General features: G+C 31.9%; 1 protein-coding gene across 6 annotated transcripts in view; it reads right to left on the bottom strand.

The window, feature by feature from the left end:
* Mettl25 (methyltransferase like 25) overlaps positions 1 to 20,156 on the bottom strand; it is a 96,423-nt gene that overhangs the window by 34,247 nt on the left and 42,020 nt on the right. For all 6 annotated transcript variants that reach the window (XR_007108249.1, XR_007108248.1, XM_047548721.1 and 3 more), the window contains exons 6-8: positions 14,481 to 14,575; positions 10,476 to 10,505; positions 6,865 to 6,938 (exon numbers count right to left, since the gene is read on the bottom strand). Coding sequence is in view for 4 of the 6 variants with exons in the window: in XM_047548721.1 (XP_047404677.1) it covers positions 6,865 to 6,938; positions 10,476 to 10,505; positions 14,481 to 14,575 (199 nt within the window). In the remaining 2 variants the exon portion in view is untranslated. The remainder of the gene's footprint in view (positions 1 to 6,864; positions 6,939 to 10,475; positions 10,506 to 14,480; positions 14,576 to 20,156) is intronic.

Below are 20,156 nucleotides of genomic sequence, written 5' to 3'. Positions count from 1 at the left end.
GTCAGAGATATGGATTTAATTCGTCCTCTGCATAAGGATATCCAGTTGTCCTGGCACCCTTTATTGAAGAGAATGTCCTTTCCCTATTGTGGGTTCTTGGTGCCTTTGTCAAAAATCATTTGAGCATAATTTATATACATTTATTTCTAAGCATGGTATTTAGTCCCATTGGCGTGTATGTTGCTTTATTTATTAGAGCTACATAGTATATTTTCAATTCAGGTAGCATAATGTCTTTTTGTTGTTTTTATTGAAGATGACTTTGGTTATTTGGTAAATTTAATGTTTATTTTGTCCTGCATTTTTCTTTTTCTTTTTTATTTACAAATTTGGAAGTTAGAAATTCTATATTTTAAAGTGATGAGACTGTAACGCTTAACACAAATCTCTTAAAAGGAGTTATCTTAATCATTTCTATGATGTATACGACAATAAAAGAATAGATGCTCTGATTAATCCCTCCAAACATATGTACTTGCTTATGTATCTTAGCTATAATTTTCAAAGATTTCACCAATTAGCCAGTATCATTATAGTTTCACATGTGCTTATAACTTAGTTTTACATATGCATAATGCTTGCTTAGATGTATCTATGTTTGCCAGTTTCTGTGCTCAACAATTTTTTTCTTCACTGGTCCTGCCATATAAGTTTTATTTTCTATATCTTCAAGTATATTCATTTTGCAGATCTGTTGAAGCTAAACTCTCTCAAGCATTTATTAAGATCTTAATAAAAGTTTAATGAGTATATAGATTAAGAAAATTTTTTTTCAAATCAGGTTATTGATTAGATTATTCCGCCTCTTCTGGTTTCTATTGTCACTATTAGAAAGTTTAATAGTTACTCCTTTGATATAATCTGTTCCCCTGTTTTCCTTTCAGACTGCTTTTATCTTTCTGATTCTGATGATCTGATTTTCAGTTTGGGGAGATTAAATGTGGGGTTCTTTTCCTTTAGTTTGTTTGGGATTGGTTGGAGTTCTCTGGATCTCTAAATTGGTGCATTCATCAAATTCTGAAACATCTGTAGCTATTCTTTTTAAATATTACCTCTCTCAATTTTCTCATCTTTTCTTTTGTATTTCCAGTGATATCAATGTTGTCCATTTTCACTATCTTATTTTTCACAATTTCCACTTCTTGATCTCTGTTTCTATTGTGGATAAACTTCTTTGTATGCATCTTCCAACTCACTAATTATCTCTTCAATATTGTACACTGAATTTGGCTTTGAATCATTTTCAAGTATGTTTGGTCATGATTTTATAGCCACATATTTTATTACATTTTCCCTTCATCTGATCCCTATGAATGAATAAAAATTACATTTTTCTTACATATGATAAAATATATGAAGTTTATATCATATTAGTGGACATCTCAACCTGTTGTTGGTTTTCTCTTGACTTGTGGACTCTGTTTTCCAAAAGTATTTTTCCAAAATACTTTGGAATTTTGTTGTTTGGAATTTTATCACTTGGTATACTTTGAAGGTATATTCCTCCATAGGTATTTGTGTCACTTTCTGCTGGAGACTAAAGAACACTATTAATTTGAAACTTCTTGAAATAAATTCTGCATTAAAGTTGTGATTTTTTTTCCCAAAAATCCTCATAATAAACGCTATGGTTATAAATTCTCAGCAAAGATTTCTCCTCTATCCCCAAATCAGTATCAAGATAAGTTTACTATATTTTTGTGGGGAAGGCTTCACTTTTAGTTCACCCTTAAATAAAGTTATAGCCTTTCATTATCCTATCTTTGTAAGGGGAGTTCTTGTTAGAAAACTCATTTTGAGGTAGCAGGATTTAGTCCCTGTCTCTTTATCCCAGGTATCTGTGCAAAGAAAAGTTAAATGTCATCAGGATTCAAGAGTTAACCCTTGGGAGAACACAGGTTTCAGAGTTATCTTTTTTTCCTTCTGTTACCTCTGAATTCACTGTATTTGGGATTTTAAGAACTCTCCCCTTTTTTTCCCCTCCTCTTTTCAGCTCAGGAAAGCATTAAAAATTTATTATTTTATTCATAGTTTATTTGTAGGCATTTAAATCCATAATATTGTTAGAAATACAACTCTGGTTGATATTTTAATTCAGAACTTTCCTTTTTAGCTAATCCTCAAATCACAGTAGGATAGTTGGTTCAAAGTAACTAATATTATAGTTGATGCTGTGTAACTGCCTGATGGTAATTATATAATTTGCAGTTATTTGATTTAATTCCCCTACAATTATATCACAAACCTGTAGCATTTTCAAAGCATAAGGATAAAGGCAACAGGAACAAAACTTCCATATAAAATAAAAATTGAATCATGCTGAACATTATTTAGTGAACTACAAAGCTCCTGTTTAACAATCTGAACCCTCTTCCATCCTGCCCTAATAGAGGCTCTGGTGTTCCTTGCATATACCTTATTAAAGAGGGGCTCACTGCTGAAGTAAATCAGATGTCTGAGCCTGAGTACTAAATGGTAATGTTGGTTAAACCATTAACTCTGGCACCAAGTTAGGTATCCCCTACATACCTCTTTCTAGGTGCTCAATTATGTTTCTTTTTCTGAGTATTGACTGTCTACATTAACTGCACTGAATCTCTTACTTTTCTTGCTGTTTTTGTAAACTTTCATTTTAACAATATTTTTTTTGTTCAAAATGTTTATTAATATGTCTATCCAGTCAATTGGCATTTAAAAAGTGGACTTGACTACTCCAACATGAAACAGTATTATATTAAACACTATCCTTTAGATGATATATCAAATAACCAAAATAGAAAATCTAGAAAGGTTCAAAGGTTCCAAAGAAAAGTTATCACAGTTTTCCTTCCTGGTATACAGCCCTCAACTCCATTTTTTTTTTTTTTTTAACAGATTTCAAACATTTTAGGATTGCGCTAAATGCTTTTGTTGTGACTATTCAATTCCTTGGTATTGAGCTGTTTACTCTTGAGCTTTGTGCATATTCAGATCAACATTACTTCTAGATTTGTATTGTAGTTGTATGTGTCCCATTTTTAAGGTTTCTTGAGTTGAAAAATCATCCACATCTTAATACCTGAAGAGGATGAAAATAATCAACTATGGTGTTTTGAGATAGGATCTTTGGGAAGTCATTAGGATCAGTTAAGGTCATTAGGGTGACACCTCCATAACTGAGTACTGGTAGCTTTCTAAGAAGATGGGGAGAGAGTAGAAGAGACACGTGCACTCCCTGTCTTATGCCTTGTGATATCCTGTACCACCTTAAAACTCTGCCAGCAAAAAAGTCAACATTACATGTGGCCCCTCAATCTTTGACCTCTAGAATAATTAGCCAAAAAAAAATTCTTACCCAATCTGTGGTATTGTTATAGCCACAAAGAATGAACTAATACAGTTGATAACAGTAACAATCAAAATAAGTTCTACTTTGTACAAGAATAAATGCCTAATCTCTATAAACTTTCCAGCTACGGTTCTCATCCATCAGAGATGAAGGCATGTCTTTGTCTTTTCAGGTTCTTGTTTATTCTTCTTTTTAATTAAGTAAATATATTTCATTATATTTTATCTTCTCAATTAGCTTGTTAGTTACATACTCTTTTACCATTTATTTGATATCAAAGGTTTCAACATACATCCTTGACTTGTATAAAGTCCAACATAAAGTGACTATTTTTATATTGCTATGAACAATTCAAGGCAATCAGAACATTATAACTTTATTAATGCTATTTTTATATGATTTTGCTTTTGTAGTTTTACATAATCAATTTTCATTTAGATTTAGCACACACTTATTTTTCCTATTATTTTATATTTTATATTCCTTCCTGTATTCTCAAACTTCAATCCAGGATAATTTTCTTTTTGCCTTAATCTTTAATTATTTCTTTTAGGGCTGTGTGCTAGTTGCATATTTGTTGCTTTTGTGTGTCTGAGAATGTTTTTGTATCACATAGGTTGTAGGTAACTTTCTTCTAGCACCTTGAAGATATCCTAACTTTTGGCTTCCACTGTTTATCCTAAGAATTCAGTGGTCAGTCTAACTGTATACCTTTGAAGATATCATGCCTTCCCCTTCTCCAACTACCTCTCACTGCTTTAATAATTTTCTCTTTAGTTTTACTTCTAGCAATCTTTGTTCTTTTCTTTTTACATTTCTTTCTTTCTTTTTTCTTTTTCTTTTTTTTGGTACTAGGGACTGAACTATTGAACTCAGGGGCTTACCACCACTAAGTCATATCCCCAGTCCTTTATATTTTTAAATTTTGAGACAGGGTCTTGCTAAGTTGCTGAGGCTGGCACTGAACTTGCCATCCTTCTGCCTCAGTCTCCCATACTGCTGGGATTACAGGTGTCTTCCACTGTGCCTGGCCTGTTTTCAGCAATTTTACTATTATGTGTCTAGAAGTTGGTGGTTCTTGGATTTCTTCTCTTTATTATTTTTATTCTTCTATTTTTTTCTTTGTCAAAGGGTTTATGTACTTGTTAATATGTTTTATTTCTTAAGATTGAAAAATTCCAAACATTTCTTTGTACCATTTAATCTCTCATCAGGAATTTTTGTGTGTGCCCACTGGTGTTTCTGGATTGTGAGCTTTTCCAGTTCCAATTCTGAACTATATAAGGCAAAAAGAAAATTCAAGAAATTATTGTGTCATTCCCTGGGTTCCAAAATCTATAGCCACTCTTCCTTATTTTCTCTTTCAGTTTTGTAATGTTTGTAGTATAGAATGTGCAGGGTTTTAATTAGACTTAGCAAGAAAAAGACATATCTTTCATTTTCCCAGAGTGTACATCTCTCCAGTAGAGTTATTTAAGCTTTTCTCTGGATCTCCTAAAGGTCTATTTCTGTTAATCGTAGTTTACCTTGGATTATGGCCATGTTGTCTTGTTTCATCACATGAATGGTTATTTTAGATTGATGGCCAGATGCTGTATGTAGTAAACTGTTGTGATAATTTGACGTCTGGACTTACATTATTTTTGTCCAGAGAGAATCTGCTTCTTGCAGACTGTTGAGATGATCTGAAGTGGGGCTTTAGTCCATCTTGGGACTATTGTGTATCTAATTCTTACAGTGTGAACCTTTAGGGACCTAACTCAAAGTATGGGTGGTTTACCTGGCTTATTCCTGAGTCTTCATCCCAGGTAGAACATGAACTTTAACTTCTGCCTCACTAAAACTGTTATCCTATTGAAAGTTGTGCTCAGTCTGTCTTCCCTGTTGATTGACAGCTGCCTATTAACAAATTGGCAGATCCTTCTAGGCATTTAAGAAGAATGTTTTAGAGTAGGAAAAAGAAACAATAGGTTGGAACATAATAGAAGACAATGAGCAAGAAAGTTTAGAGAAAAAACAATTATCAACATGGTCAAATGTGGCTGAATGATCAATGAGGCTTTGGAATGAAAGAAGTCTTATAATAAATACCATTTACTTCCTGTGTAGTAAAGGTAGGTAGAAATATGGAATGTTAGAAAGTTGAATTTTTAAGTGAAATAATGACTGAGAAAAGAATGGAGACAAATTTAAGAAGTCAATAAGAGACAAATCAATAACAGATTTGAGGTCTTAGGCAGAGAGTCAATATTTGAGTGGATATGAGTTTTTATGACTACTTTTCACAATTTTAAGACTACTTTTTCAACAATTATGACATCTTTGGGTGGGTTCAAGGAAGGAAGATGGCTTTTAGGAGAACATGAAGAATTCATTTTTTTAGAAATTTCAAAGATTGGTAAATTTATGGAAAAGGGAATAAAGATTAAGATGATGATTTGGGCGGGTACAATGTCAGTCACACACCTGTAATCCCAGTGGTTTGGGAGGCTGAAACAAGAGGATTTCAAGTTCAAGGCCAGCTTTAGCAACTTATCAAGGCCCTAAGCAACTTAGTGAGATTCTGTCTCAAAAAAAAAAAAAGGTTGAAGATGTAGCTCAGTGGTAAATTGCCCCTGGGTTAAATCCCCAGAACTCTCACTTCACTCTCCCACTCTCCAAGAAAAGATAAAGACTTGGGAGTTAACTGCAGAGAAATGATAGTTGAAACCAATAGTCTATGTAGATATATACACCTACAAATTTCTATCAAGAATTTTTTCTTGCTAAGAGATAGCTAATCTAAAAATCCCTTCCATTTAGGCCAATAGATTGGTTTTTGAAACCTAAAAATCACCCTACAATAAAGAAGAAGCCTGTTTTGTACCAAGTGACTACCAGAATCCTAAAATTATAATTAACAAAAGGACATTCATACACTTTGCCAAAATTATAAATGTATGCTTGAATAAAGAAAGTTTTAAACCAATATTATAAAAAAATTCATCTACCCCTTTTTATCTCTATATGCCCAGTAAATTATTTGGAGAAAAGTAACATTAAAAAAAGAAAGAAAGAAAGAAAGAAAGAAAGAAAGAGAATATAATGAAAATAATGATATAATGCAGGGCTACTAGTCCACCAATCAATGGAAAGTAGAATGGCTATAATGGTTGCCTATGATGGATATTTGTTCAAATCAGTTAAGTGTTTATGTTGCACTGGTTGTGAAACAACTAAAAATAACTGCTACTCAAATATTCAATGAATTATTTACACATAACATTTTAATACTTCAAAAGTTTTAAAGTATACTTTAAGTATATCACTTAATACATCACTTTAGCATTACAAAAACCTTTCAGGAAAAAAAGAAATTATTAGAATCTACACATTAATAATGAATTTACCTAAGATACTGTGATTGTATACTTCTTTACTTACATTAGCTCAAATTCACACTTTTATTTTTAACTAAGTGACTCTCAATAAATTCATTTGAAGATGAAAAACAATTTCACTTATAAGTTAGTTTTATTAAAATAAAATCCTCATACCATTTGGTGATGCCATAACAATCTTTAATAATATCTTGAAGAACAGCACGATAGAAGAGTGATTCAGTAGGCAGCTGAAAAAAAGGCAGAAAAAACCAGAAATCAAATTAATACTAGAGTTGGGTCCATAATGAATGTGAGAATGTATTGCTGTTATACATAGAAGATAACATTGTAATTTCTCCACTCTACGTGTTATGCTAAGATTAATTCTCACTATGAAACTAATTTTGCAAGAAAACATTAGAATACATAAGAGAAATAGAAGAAAATGAGGAAGTTAAGTCATAATCAATGAAAAATAAGCTAGTATCCCAAATGGACTGCTTATGACATAAAAATGTACAAATAAACTTTTAAGGCCATCCAATTAGTTCTGAAGCCTACAGGAGTCAGAAAGAATGTGTGTAAAAGAGGAAAAAAAAAAAGGTTTTTCCTAATGGAAGTAAAACAAAGATATTATGGACTAGGATTCACACACTGCATGAGAAGATACTACCTATGTAAGGTAATATTAAAAATATGTCTGAAGCCTAAAGATCATAACTTTGGCTACTGCAAAGGTTTGGAAAGGTCAAAAGAAACTGAGTTCTTGGCAAGACAGTTCTTCTGGGAGAATGAGAGATGGGTGGTATCGCACCAGGATTCAGAGGATTTTGGAAAAAAAGAAGGAAAGGCTGAAGAGAAAGGCCTCAATGAAACCTAATAGTTTCAAAGATGAATAGAGTAAAAAAAGTATTGTAGTATTTATTAGGGAAATAGTATTCTGATGCAAAACAGAGATGATACTCTTGAATTAAGAAACTTAAAAAAGACATCAAACCCCAACCACACCCCTATAGATCTCTTGATATTAACAGTACAGAAACGTACAACACAAAACAATGTTAGCAACAACAATCTAGATTTCTGAAAAGTTATTATTGAGAAAAGAAAAGAAAGAGAAATGAGCTAAAGTAAAGAGGCCAACAATAACGTATGCTTTTGAGAAGTCAAATAAGGTGGACCTAACTGTCCAACAGTTTTATAATTCACTAATTTAAAATTTTTCCTTCCCTTAAAGTCTATGGCATATATTTCATTTTGAATTCTTAGATCCAGACATATTTTCCACTTGACATTTTCTCATCTTGAGAAATACTTTGCTGCAGTACCAAAATCTCAACTTTATCATCTATCCCTCATTTCCTTGAAAATAACTTTTCTCACAAAAATGCTGAAATCCCTTTTCATATATTAACACCTAATCTTGAAATGTTCTATTGAAATTCACGGCATTTTGCTAAATCTACTATTGCATGAACTGAAATATTCTTTGTACTATAAATTGCTTACAAAATTCTTAACTTTCTGTTTGATAACCTATAATACATGAGAACTTTAATTTTATATGAAATACCTAAAAATAATTTAAAAATTCTTTATCATGCCTTTGAGAAAAATCATATAAAATGGTATCAACATAATTTATAAAAAAAGTATATATTTTTATGAAAAACTGTAGAATGGCAAAAGATTAAGAAATGCATTTTAAGCAAGAGAACATACACAAATGTAATGCACAAAGAAATGCAAACAGGATAGGATAAATCATCACTTCCAAATTTACCCTGAGTAAATAAAGGCTTTATAGCTTTCCTAAAGAAAAAGAAGATAGTTATGCAGTGCCTTTAAATGCACATTCCTAGCATAACTAGGACTATCCATCCTGGTAAATGCAGATGAGGGTGAGTGGGAAGGGAGTTAACATTTCTTAAGCAGCCTGATTATTCCAGAAAAAAGCTGAAAGTAGCCCAGAGTTTATGTTCTTTCCCTCACAAGTGATAAATCTACTTAACGCTTTTAATTCATTTTAAAAATGGGAGGAAACAAAAAGTGTACACTCTTAAAGCATATGTATCAGAGATGCACTTTACGGATCTAGTAGAAGAGGTACTAAGCTAGAAGTAAGGTCTTTGTAATTAATTAAGGAATCTAGAACACAATTTAAATGCTGCTGTGTATCAAGTTCACATATAAATTTAGCAAAATAACCAACTCGTAAGATTGACTGGAAGCATGAGCAAACACTTGGAAAATTAAAAACACCACACCATTGGAGCATTATGATAATAAAAGTTCTTTCTTTTTTTCTAATCCATAGGGAACCACTAAGGTGGTATGTAATGTAGTAGTTAAAGGCATGAAATCCAGAGTGAGAAAGAGATTCAAATTTCAGCATTAACTACTTTTCAATTTCCTCATGTGTATCCTGGGAAAATAACAGCACATATTTCATAGTTCTATTTATTTACTACCTTAATAGATGAGAAGATCTATGAACAGTACTTTGGTAAGCACTCTGTAAGATTTAACTTATTTTCATTATTAAATTATTATTAATCAAAAGAGTTGACATTTACTTTGCACTTACTATGTGCTAGCCAAGTTTTAACCATTTCACATCCTTCATTTATTTAACTGTAATAATAATACTATGAGGAAAATATTAATAGTATTATTGTCACTCTTCTTATTTCACAAAGAAAATAAAGCACAGAGAAATTATGATGTCAATGTCCAAGGCCATTAAACTTGTTAGTGATGAAGACAGGATGCAAAACAGTAGTCTAAGACTAAAATCCACACACTTAATAAATTCCAAAAATTGATAAAAAATGATGACTTTGAAAATACCAGTTTTTATCAATTTTTAGATAGGCACATTAATACATGTAAAAACAACAACCACAACAACACACACAATATTTATCAAGGTTGTTCACCTAGAGTTAAGCACGCAGCTTATATTAGTTATTACTATGACACTTATTATTGCTATTATTTTAAAATTATTAATTTTAAAAATTCAAATTGATATTATAAATGTTCATTGAAAAGAAGCAAAAAAGAGATTTCCAAAATTTAGGTCCAATAAAAATAATTTTGTGATAAGCTTTTAAAAAACTTTAAAAATATTCCTAATATACTTCACAGATACATGGTAGAATAATGCAATTATGTGAATATTTGGGGGAGAGAGTAAACTTTTATTTATACTTGCAAAACCATATGACTATTGCAACTAATGACTGAGTCAGTAAAATAAAAGTCATCAACTAACCGACATACTTGATTTGGATTACAAATAAAGAATACACAGAATGTTATATTCCTTGTTTATCTTTTTTTTTTTTTTTTTTTTTTTTGTGGTGCTGGAGATTGAACCCAGGGCCTTGTTCATGCAAGGCAGGTACTCCAGCAACTGAGCTATATCCCCAGGACCCCTTATTTATCTTTGCTTGAACTAAGCCTATAAATACCTGGTCAGTCAGCAATAACATGTCTTCAGAAATTGTTATGGGCCATATAATTTAATATGAAGAAATGAGAGATTAGCATAGAGAATGAAGGGGAAATTTTCCTAAAAATTCAATTTACTTTTGGAAAGTTCACTTGTAAAGCAAATGTATAGAACCTGTATAGCTTTGAATACATTGTGGTGACAAGAGGAGGTGATATTTATGAAAATTCATCAGGTTTTAAGTTCATCAGCAGGTCAAGTATGAAGAGGGCTTGAAAGAAAAACTACAGTGTTCATAAACTGGACTTAAGTAAACACTCTCACTTACCCCTTGGCCAAGTGCAACCCGCTCCAATGCCTTTAAGGAGAAAAAACAAGACAAGGATCTTTGATATATTTAGTCTTACTTTGTAAGATTTATAAAGTTACAAATACACTGTATAAGGGTTTGTAAAAGTGACATTTAAAAGGATGAATTAAGTGATAAAATGTAAGTTAACACAATTAAAAGTGCTAATATCATTAAAAAGTTAACTAGTATACTTATATAATTTAAGACTATTTTATAATGGGTGTGTGTCATATATATAAACACATACATACTCCAATTATACAACCTGAATTTCAGAAGGGACTAGAAAACAGGAAAGGAACGAAACTGTGTAGTCTTCCCTCATTTTTAGTGTAGCTAAACAATCAACTAAATCCAAAGTTGCTAGTATGTATACATAGAGACACAAGGCATATTTACATACTACTTTAACGTATTTCTTAGAATTTTTAATGATCATATAATTTCATCTTTTAGCAAACAAAAATGAACAGATTATGGTTGACAGCTTATTTTAGAAAACTATGTTTATTTTTGGTTTGCATGTTGTGCAAATTCAAATCATACATACATATGATCAAGTGTCAAGAAGAGAAAGCACTATAACACATATTTTTATAATTTTATATGTATTGGATTTTAAATTTATAGTTGATCTATAGCAATTTTACAAAATGTTTCCTAACATTTCTAATAAAATCTCATAATCCAACATATATGAAACATATATGAAAGACTTGTCATAATTTAAATGTGGAATAGGATATTCTGAAACTTTAATTTTTTCAAGACATATATTTTCATATTTCCAATTTTTATAACTAAATTAGAATTTTAAAATTTAAATTAAATTTTATTTTTGAAATATTAATTAGCAAATATCCCAATCATAAAGAAGGTAGTGAATATATAATGGATCTGCATATACAAGCTACTCAAATATTAGACAGTCATGCTTTAGGTTTTTAGGTTTTCATAAATAAATTTTTTTAGATATAGCTGAAGTATATACTGTTAAAATTAAAAGATAATTGCAACTTATTTTGTGTAAGGGCAATTTTTGCAGATTTATAAGGTCAAAGACAAGGTAAGTAACTTGCCTCAAGTTGTATACCTAGTTAGCAAATGAGCAGGAACTTTCTCCTGCTTTATTTCTTATGTCCTCCCCTACTACGTAGATTTAGTGGTACAAAAGAATTTTGTATGAAAATGTTTCACCAAAATTGTTCTGAAAATTACACAACAAACGTTCTTGAAGGATAGGATACCATGTAGGTACTTGAAACTTACACGAAGGATACCTTCACTGAACATTTAGAGTCAAACAGAAAGCTATGAACACAGTAGATATTTATAACATAATTTTCACATGAAGTTAAGCAGCAACTGACCCAGAACAAATTAATCACTGAAGATACAATGAGTTTTCATTTATAGTACTGGTTGTGTTAATTTTCAGATTTGATCTTTGTTATGAATTTTTCTAAAGGCTAAAGATAAAGAAGAATTTTCAAAAAGAAATTATTTGGTATCAAATAATTAAAATTAAAGTATAAACAGAATGACTTTTGTTATATGGTACTGATGAACTTATTTTAGAAATACAAATGATACATTTCTATTACATAATAGAAGATAGGTAATAAGTTTCTAATAAACATTAATATTGTTGTGCAATCAACAAAGGTACTGAAGAAAACATACCAAGGGTTCCTTTCATACCAATCTAGAATATTTTTACAGTTTTACTAGGCTTAAAAATATTGATGAAGTTGTTCTAATTTAATTAAAATTTTATTTCTGGCTAGTAACTTTATCTTAAGTGTCCCTATAAAAGGCAACTTTTTAATAACCTCTAAAACTTTGAATATTTTTGGAAAATTTCAGTTATAGAGCAAAGATAAACCCAGAGAAACATTCCTTAAGCTTTCCCAAGTTACTATGGAATTAAAAAAAGAAAGAAAAAGTTGTCAAGGTGAGCAAGGGAGCTGAATTCTGTGACAGACTCTGATAAGCAGAACTTCTTGAGAGCATCAAGGTCTGTAAATTCTTTATGTATGGGATTTATTTTTAAAAATTTCTTTCTTTAGTTCTTTATCCTGTTTTGTGAGTAAAAAATATTCTTTTATCTTTTTAAAGAACCTTAAGAGTTAATTTATTTTGAATAGTCTCCACTTCCTCCAAGTTGCTTTTCTTCAATTTTTACAAAATCTGATCTCTGTTTTTTAATGTGGGACTTTCCTTACACATCTAGTGATTCTGATGGTTTGTTGTTCATTACAATGGGTATACTAAACCTGATTAATACATTGTGCTTATGTGTGAGTACTAGATTGTGGGCCTCTCCATAGAGGAATGATCTATTCTGTTTCATTGTAAAATACCTGATGCCAGTATCCTCAAGTGTTTGGTCTTAGGATAGTCATACTCCCTAAAAAAGATTATTTTAGTATTTTTCCTGTAGGGTATAAGCCTGGCTGTTAGCATTCCAGAAACTACATGGTTCCAAGAATGACCTGTCATTCTAACAAGATACTGAATAAGTATCACTTACACATAAAATAAAGGAACAAGACAAATGTTCAGAACAGTATTTCAGGTAGGGTTACATAGAAAAATAATTAAGAGTATAAATAGATCTCTAAGATAATTCTAGGATATGTAATCTAGAACATTGGTATATTATTTCTCATGTTGCTATGTAACTGAGATTATGGGCCTTAAAAGAATTATTCTGTGGTTAGGCACTAAAACAGATTATCTAATCAACTATATTTAATGTAAAAGTTTATTGTATAAATTTAAGGTATGCAATATAATATTTTGATAAACACATATCAAAATATTATTATAGATAAGCAATTTAAAATATCTCAGTTACCATTAAAACCTTACTCTTATAAAATTTTCAAAATATAATATAATAGTATTAACTATAGTCCTCTTGTTATTTAGATGTCTAGATTTAATCACCCTATATAACTATGTTTTAAATTTCTGATGACAAAAAAAATTCACTTACACTATTTAAATTGTTCCTGTATAAAACAACATTCCATCCTGAACAAAGAACACCTTGTGTTAACAGTGTTCTGAATCTAAGGATGTTAGTCTAGTCAAGAAAAATAGTTTTATTTAACTACTATGGCTATTTCAGGTACAGTAGCATTTTTCTGATTCTATAAAAAATCAGAAGTGAAGGGTTATGGAAAATAATATTCCTAAAAGAGAGCTCTCCAAAGACAAATGGAGAGAGAGGTGTGGCTCAGGAGGAGGGAGGGGAAACTAGCCAAGAAACAATGGGCCTTGGGGGAAAGGGGCAGAAACTGAATGCTGAGCCCAAAACCATAACCTTCCCCCGTGGTTAATTAGTCCTAAACAGAAGCACAGCAAATACCAATGGGCAAGATTTGAGTACTCATCCCTGGGATCTGGACTCATCTCCCCGGACAACACTGAGTTTCAACCTTTTTAAAACTACCCTCCTAAATTAAAGTTTTAACCTGTTCAACTAGCCCCTGACTGTCAAAACTGCACGTACACAGCTCCCAATGATTACATCATTGTACCCTATAAAACCAAAAACGCTCTATAAGTAATGGCCATTTTCCCATTCGGAAAATGGGCCTGAATGGCATCCGAATCTGCGAAGGAATAAAGGCTTCTCTGAATCTGTTGAGGTCTGCTGCCCATCCTTTTGTGCTCATAAGAACAAAAGACTTTTTGTTAACAAACATGAAGACACTAAATGGCTGTGTATAAAGTACTGAACTGATTCTGTGTTTGAGTTGGTAGTTGATACATTTTACACAGTAATTAATTACATACAAACATGTTATGACAATGCCTGAAGAACAAATCATTTTTCTCATAATTTGCAATATATAAAAGCACTAATGTTGATGCTCTAGAAATTCCAGCATTTAACACATATTAGCCAAAAATAATAAATTTTGCAACATCCGGATAAACCTCTTATTCTAGGAAAAAATACAAACATACCAAACAAGCTGACATTCTGGCATTACGACCACAGCACCATTTCTCTTCCTTTAAATAGTGGCACATTGGAAATCCCCACTTTTCTTGAGTACATTCTGCAGATGAGGGGAAAATATGGATATTTAAATAAAATTCTTCCTCTTTCAGTTAAAGTAAATAATCTATTAAGAAAGTAAATCATTCATTGAGAAAGTCAAACAGTTGTTAAACATGGAAGTGGTGATGTTTAACAGTTCATTCCAGTTTGTAAACTGAAAGCATATTAATGTTATGAAAATAGTATTTGCTCAAAAACAGCTGCTTTGTGTTTAAGCTCCAGGTCCCATACCAACCAATTTGCCAAAAGTATTTCTCTAAGATTTAGTGCAAGAATTTAAAATGCAAATTTGAAGTAAATGTAGGAGATAACTCATGAAATACTAGACATTTATTGTGATCTGACTCTGAAGTGTGTCAACTTATGTAGGATAATATGAATTCTTTCCTAACAATATTGAAGCATTTTTTTTTGCCACTATGATTACTTTTCAAAAAAAAGATCATGTTCTTGCTTAATCACATATTAAACTCCCCAACTTGTAGTTACTACACATTCAACTTGCTCATGTTCAAATCCCTCATTTAGAACTATAAGTTCCACAGGATATTTAAAAAGAAAAAAAAAAAAAAAAGACCAATTTCTTAAAGTCTGGAAAATAGATTTGAATTTCATAAAAACTATGGCAATTAAAAGAAAACTAAGACAAATATAAGTTACTATTAGGTTAAAAAAATAAAACTAAACTTGAAAACAGAACAGCTCTTTAAAAAGTGTAACTGAGGTAGAGTTCACTAAATAAACTTCTGCACTCTGAAGGATCAAATGACTTTTGATTAAAAGAAAGTTTAAATTCATTTTATTCACTTATATTATGGGCTGGAGATGGAACTCATGGCCCTGTGCATGCTAGTCACATATTACCTCTGAGCTACATCCCATTCCCAAAGTTTAAATTTTATGCAGTTCACAGTCTGTGAAAGCAGTTTTTTTCAGGCATTAAATTAGAATTTATAATAGCCTCCACTGTTAATCATTCGAAAACTGGGCACCCCCCAGAATATAAATAATGATCATACTACTATTTATATAGAACTTAATATTGAGAGACACTCATGTAAGTATTTAAATGTATTAACTTGCTCTAGTCCCTGCAGCAATCCTATGAAGCAGGTACACAATTATTTTCATGTTTCTGATAGGGAAACACAGCACAGGCAGGTTAAGAAAATCACCTAAATTTACGCATCGAGCACACGAGAGACCTAAAATTTAAACCTGGAAATCTAACTCTGGGACCCATGCTCTTAACTACCAAACTACATAAATGTATGTTCACAAATAATTTCACTTATTATAACTGCATAGGACTCAGAGTCCTGGAAGACTACACAGGTCCTAGGAACTCTGGGTTACTTTTATTTTCAAAATGATTTGAAACAGTGGTTTGAATTTTATTCAAGGTTTTATGATTTAATTAGGTGACCTAATTATTGCTAAATGAAAGTGTTACTACAGCAAGTACTTATTGTAAAGAGTGAGGGGCTGGAGAGATGAGATCCTGCCCAAGTCCTGCATGGGCGAGGGAACAGGTAGCCAAGGGAGGTGTGGAATGGCTGTGAAATAAAAGCTAGGAAAGTAATATTATGAAATATACACAGAAAGTCAGAATTATTTTAGAAGCAGGGGCAAGACAGACTGAATAGACCAGTGGGATCTGACTCTAACAGAGAAAAAGCCCATGCTTGGTTTATTTATATCAGTACAGACCAAAGGGGCTGCATAGGGAGCTTCTTCATGAAAAACAGGATGGGGTGGGAGTAAATAAGTTGTTTGTTGCTTGGAAGATCGCACCCATCTCTGGAGGCTGTGTTTGAACTTGGAGCTGTGAGCGAGGTCAGGGCACCAGTCTGATGGGCTTTCTTGAATGGGGGATTTCACTGAGTTCCCAGAAAGCAGCTCCCCTGCCTTAATGGCTCAAACAACATCCATAGTTCACAAAAGGGCTCCCAATAATGAGAGTGTGCTATTTTATCTGTAGTGGTTAGAAAAAGTACCAACCAATAAAACAGCTAGTTTTTCAACCCCAAATTCATCCTATTCTTGTTCTTTGTAGTAACAGATCACTCAGTTGTCCACATTAAAGACTGAAATTCTCAGTGTCCCATGTAGTTACTACAATAACTACAAGACTAAATTTTGGTCAATTGAATATGGATAGAAATGATGTGAATAAGTAAATTCTATGTCACATGCTTATTGGGGAGTGATGCTCTTTCTCCTCTTCTATCCCCATTCCTTTAAACGTCATTTTTTCTCTGAATATGGTTGTGGTTGTAGGCCCACTAGGAGAATAGAAAAATGAAACAGTAGAATCCTGGGTTCTTATAAGACTTGTGTTGGCAGACAGCTTCCATACCAACTCTAATTGTCTACTTCTGAACTGAAACAGAAATATCCCTCTGTCTTAAGTCATTATTACTTTGGTTCTGAACCTATTAGCTCAGTACTCTTAGAATATAGCAAATATTGTACATCACACTGAAATAAACACATGATGATGATGATGATGGTCACAGGTAAAACCCAGGAGATGAAGGAAACACTATCACAGGACCATTCACATATAACAACAGTTGAATAATTCTCTCCTAATTAATGCAAGTCCCTTTTGAGGATCTGATGTTTGAACAGAGACTAAAATTAAATGAGGAATCAAGCCAAGAGAATACAGTCCACTCTGTATCCCTGTGCTCTATATCCAATCACCAATCAAAAAAAAAAAAAATATATATATATATATATACCCTGTGCTCTATATCCAATTGCTAATAAAAAAAAATATGTATGTACACACATGAAAAACTGAGTCTGTGCTGAACATGTACTGACTTCTCTTTCATGTCATTGTTCCCTAAAATAAACACTATAACAACTATATACGTGACATTTATATTTCATTAGGCATTATCTGCAACCAGTAAGGGATGATATATGTAGATTATATGCAAATATTATACTGTTTTATATAAGGAGATTGAGCATCTGCAGATTTTGGTAGTTTCTAGGAGTCTCTGAACCAAATCCCTGCAGAAACCAAGGGATAACTATATAAAAGGATAATTTAATAAAACGAAAAACAAAAAACACTAAGCTTATAATAAACAATACATGCTCTCCAAAAACAACAGAATATCTTAACAATTCAAAATAACTGCATAGCAATTTCTCAACTTCTTCTAATATCCAAACTAAAGACCTAAAAAGCAAAAAGCTAGCTTGTAATACTGGAAAAGAAGATGACAAACAACTTATTGCAGAACATGAAACAAATTTTACTAGAAACAAAACAAAATAAAAAAACAATGGATCTATAATGAAAGTTACATTTAGTGGACCATAAACTCCATTGCAATTTACCTTAGATTTCCATGGGAGAGAGAATAAAACCAAACAAACATATCTACTTGCCTGAAAAAGGTAGAAAGATACTCCTGGAGCAAAAAGCTAAAGAAAACTTGAGCTGAAAAAATACATTATGTAACATTAGATTAAAAGGTATAGTATTTCTGAAAAATACATTACACTGGAAGGGGTATATCACTTGCAGAAAAAAAAAAATATAACATTAGAAATCCATAGCCAAGTTATTTCCAAATTCTTGACTTGCAGAAAACTATGCGATATAGTAATTATCTCTAGCTGTAAGCTATAAACCATTATGTTTCAGGGGTGATTTCTTAGACAACTTTAGGTAACAAATGTAGCCAAGAAGTAGCAATGAGGAGTGAGGAGGTAATTATCCCATACAAGAGATGTAGACAGAAAAATCTACTGTTTGGGAAGTATGGGAATATTTTTCTTTTGTAAGGGATTAAAAAAGAAAACAAATGACCTTTCAGAGATGCTGCTGCAGACATAGACAATTTTGGTAATCAATGAATGAATTCTAGAGGCTGTAGTAGCACTTTGGCATTGGAGAGAAGTGGAAAACACAGACAAAATAAAGGGCATATACAGATTCATTTGATTAGCATCCTGAAAATAAGGAATGGGCTGTAAGACTTGGGGTGGCAGCTGACATGTACAGAGATAAGAGGCATGATGGGATTACTTTTCTGAGTCCCTAGAGGGACAGTAGTGAAGCTAGGAGTGTTGTAACAGTAGGAAGAGAGGGCAGGGGGAATTTTTCTAACAGAATGATAGAGTGTTCTGAACTTTCCAAATCCAAGTTCTTACTTCTGGTGATGAAGAGAAGACACAGACCTCTAGAGACACACAGAATCCCTTCATTTTGCAGATGATACAGCCTAGGACAAGGGAAGAGAGCGCTTCCATGTGAAACACATTCAGTTATCACTGAAGAAATGGAGGTTAGTATAGGATGGTCTTACTTCAGGTATGTTTCCTGACTTGTACTGATAAAATTGAGGATGCTGGAGTTAGGGTTATGTTCTTCCTTACAGCTTGTAAAGCTACTATTTACCACCAGTGATTAACACATGGCAGACACCCAATAAATATTTCATATACAAATGGAAAAAGTAAAATTCTTAGGAATAAGCCAAACTAAAGCTGGGCAAGAAAAGAATCAGATGAATGGAGGGATATTTATGTTACAAAAGGAAACTTAAATCACAATGACATAAGATCTCAACACTGATTTATAAATACAATTCTTGCCAATCAAAATCTCAAAGGGTTTTTATGGACAGTAACAATCTGATTCTAAAATTTGTTTTCAAGAACAAATGCATGAGAACCTAAGAAAATTCTGAAAAACAAGAAATTTGGGAGATGCTTTTCCAGACTTCAAAGGTCCAATAAATGAGTAATTAAAACTGTATAGTATTATTTTAGGAATAAATATATTACGGAACTAGAATATATTCCAAAATACAATGTATGAAAAGGGAGCCATTTCATATTATTGTGGGGAACCACTGACTATTCATAAACAGTATTTAGAAAAATATTAAATTAGTTATTTCTCAAACCATAAACAAAACAAACCCAGATGTATTATGAAATTAGATAAAATGAAAATTATAAAAGTCAGAGGAAAACATTTTAAAATAAATATAAATCACAACAGGAAAGGCTAAATAGAATGTAGTTCACTTATTTCATGGAATATTTATATACATACACATGAAAACCATGAGATTTACACAACATATTGCTAAATAAAAGGACATTGTTCTATCTTATCAGATTATCTTGCTGTTCTCATTTATTTTCAATTTCCTTTGAAATGTTCTTTAAGTTCAGACTATTTGCTTCCTTTTTTAATTCTCTGTACTCCCTAATTAATTTCATTTAGATTAGGATTTAAATAACATCTGTATGTTAGTAATTCACAGATTTATCAATCTTTAAGATTTGTCCTTAGAAATCCAAAATCGTTATCCAACTGATAAAAGAACTTCCATATTTGACTTTCTAAATGACATGTCAAACTCAAGCTGCCTCAAAATGAAAAATTTCAATCTCAGTTCTATTTCTATAGTCATATCCAGCTCAGCAAATGACAACTCCATCTTTCCATTGATTTATACTTTGCTTCTCTCATATCTCCAGATATTTTGATAATAAAGTCTTCTTGGAAAACTTAATAATATATCCAGAATTTAATCATT

The sequence above is a fragment of the Sciurus carolinensis genome, chromosome 4, assembly GCF_902686445.1.
Source record: "Sciurus carolinensis chromosome 4, mSciCar1.2, whole genome shotgun sequence".
Classification (NCBI taxonomy): Eukaryota; Metazoa; Chordata; class Mammalia; order Rodentia; family Sciuridae; genus Sciurus; species Sciurus carolinensis.
This window is presented reverse-complemented; position numbering and strand designations above follow the sequence as displayed.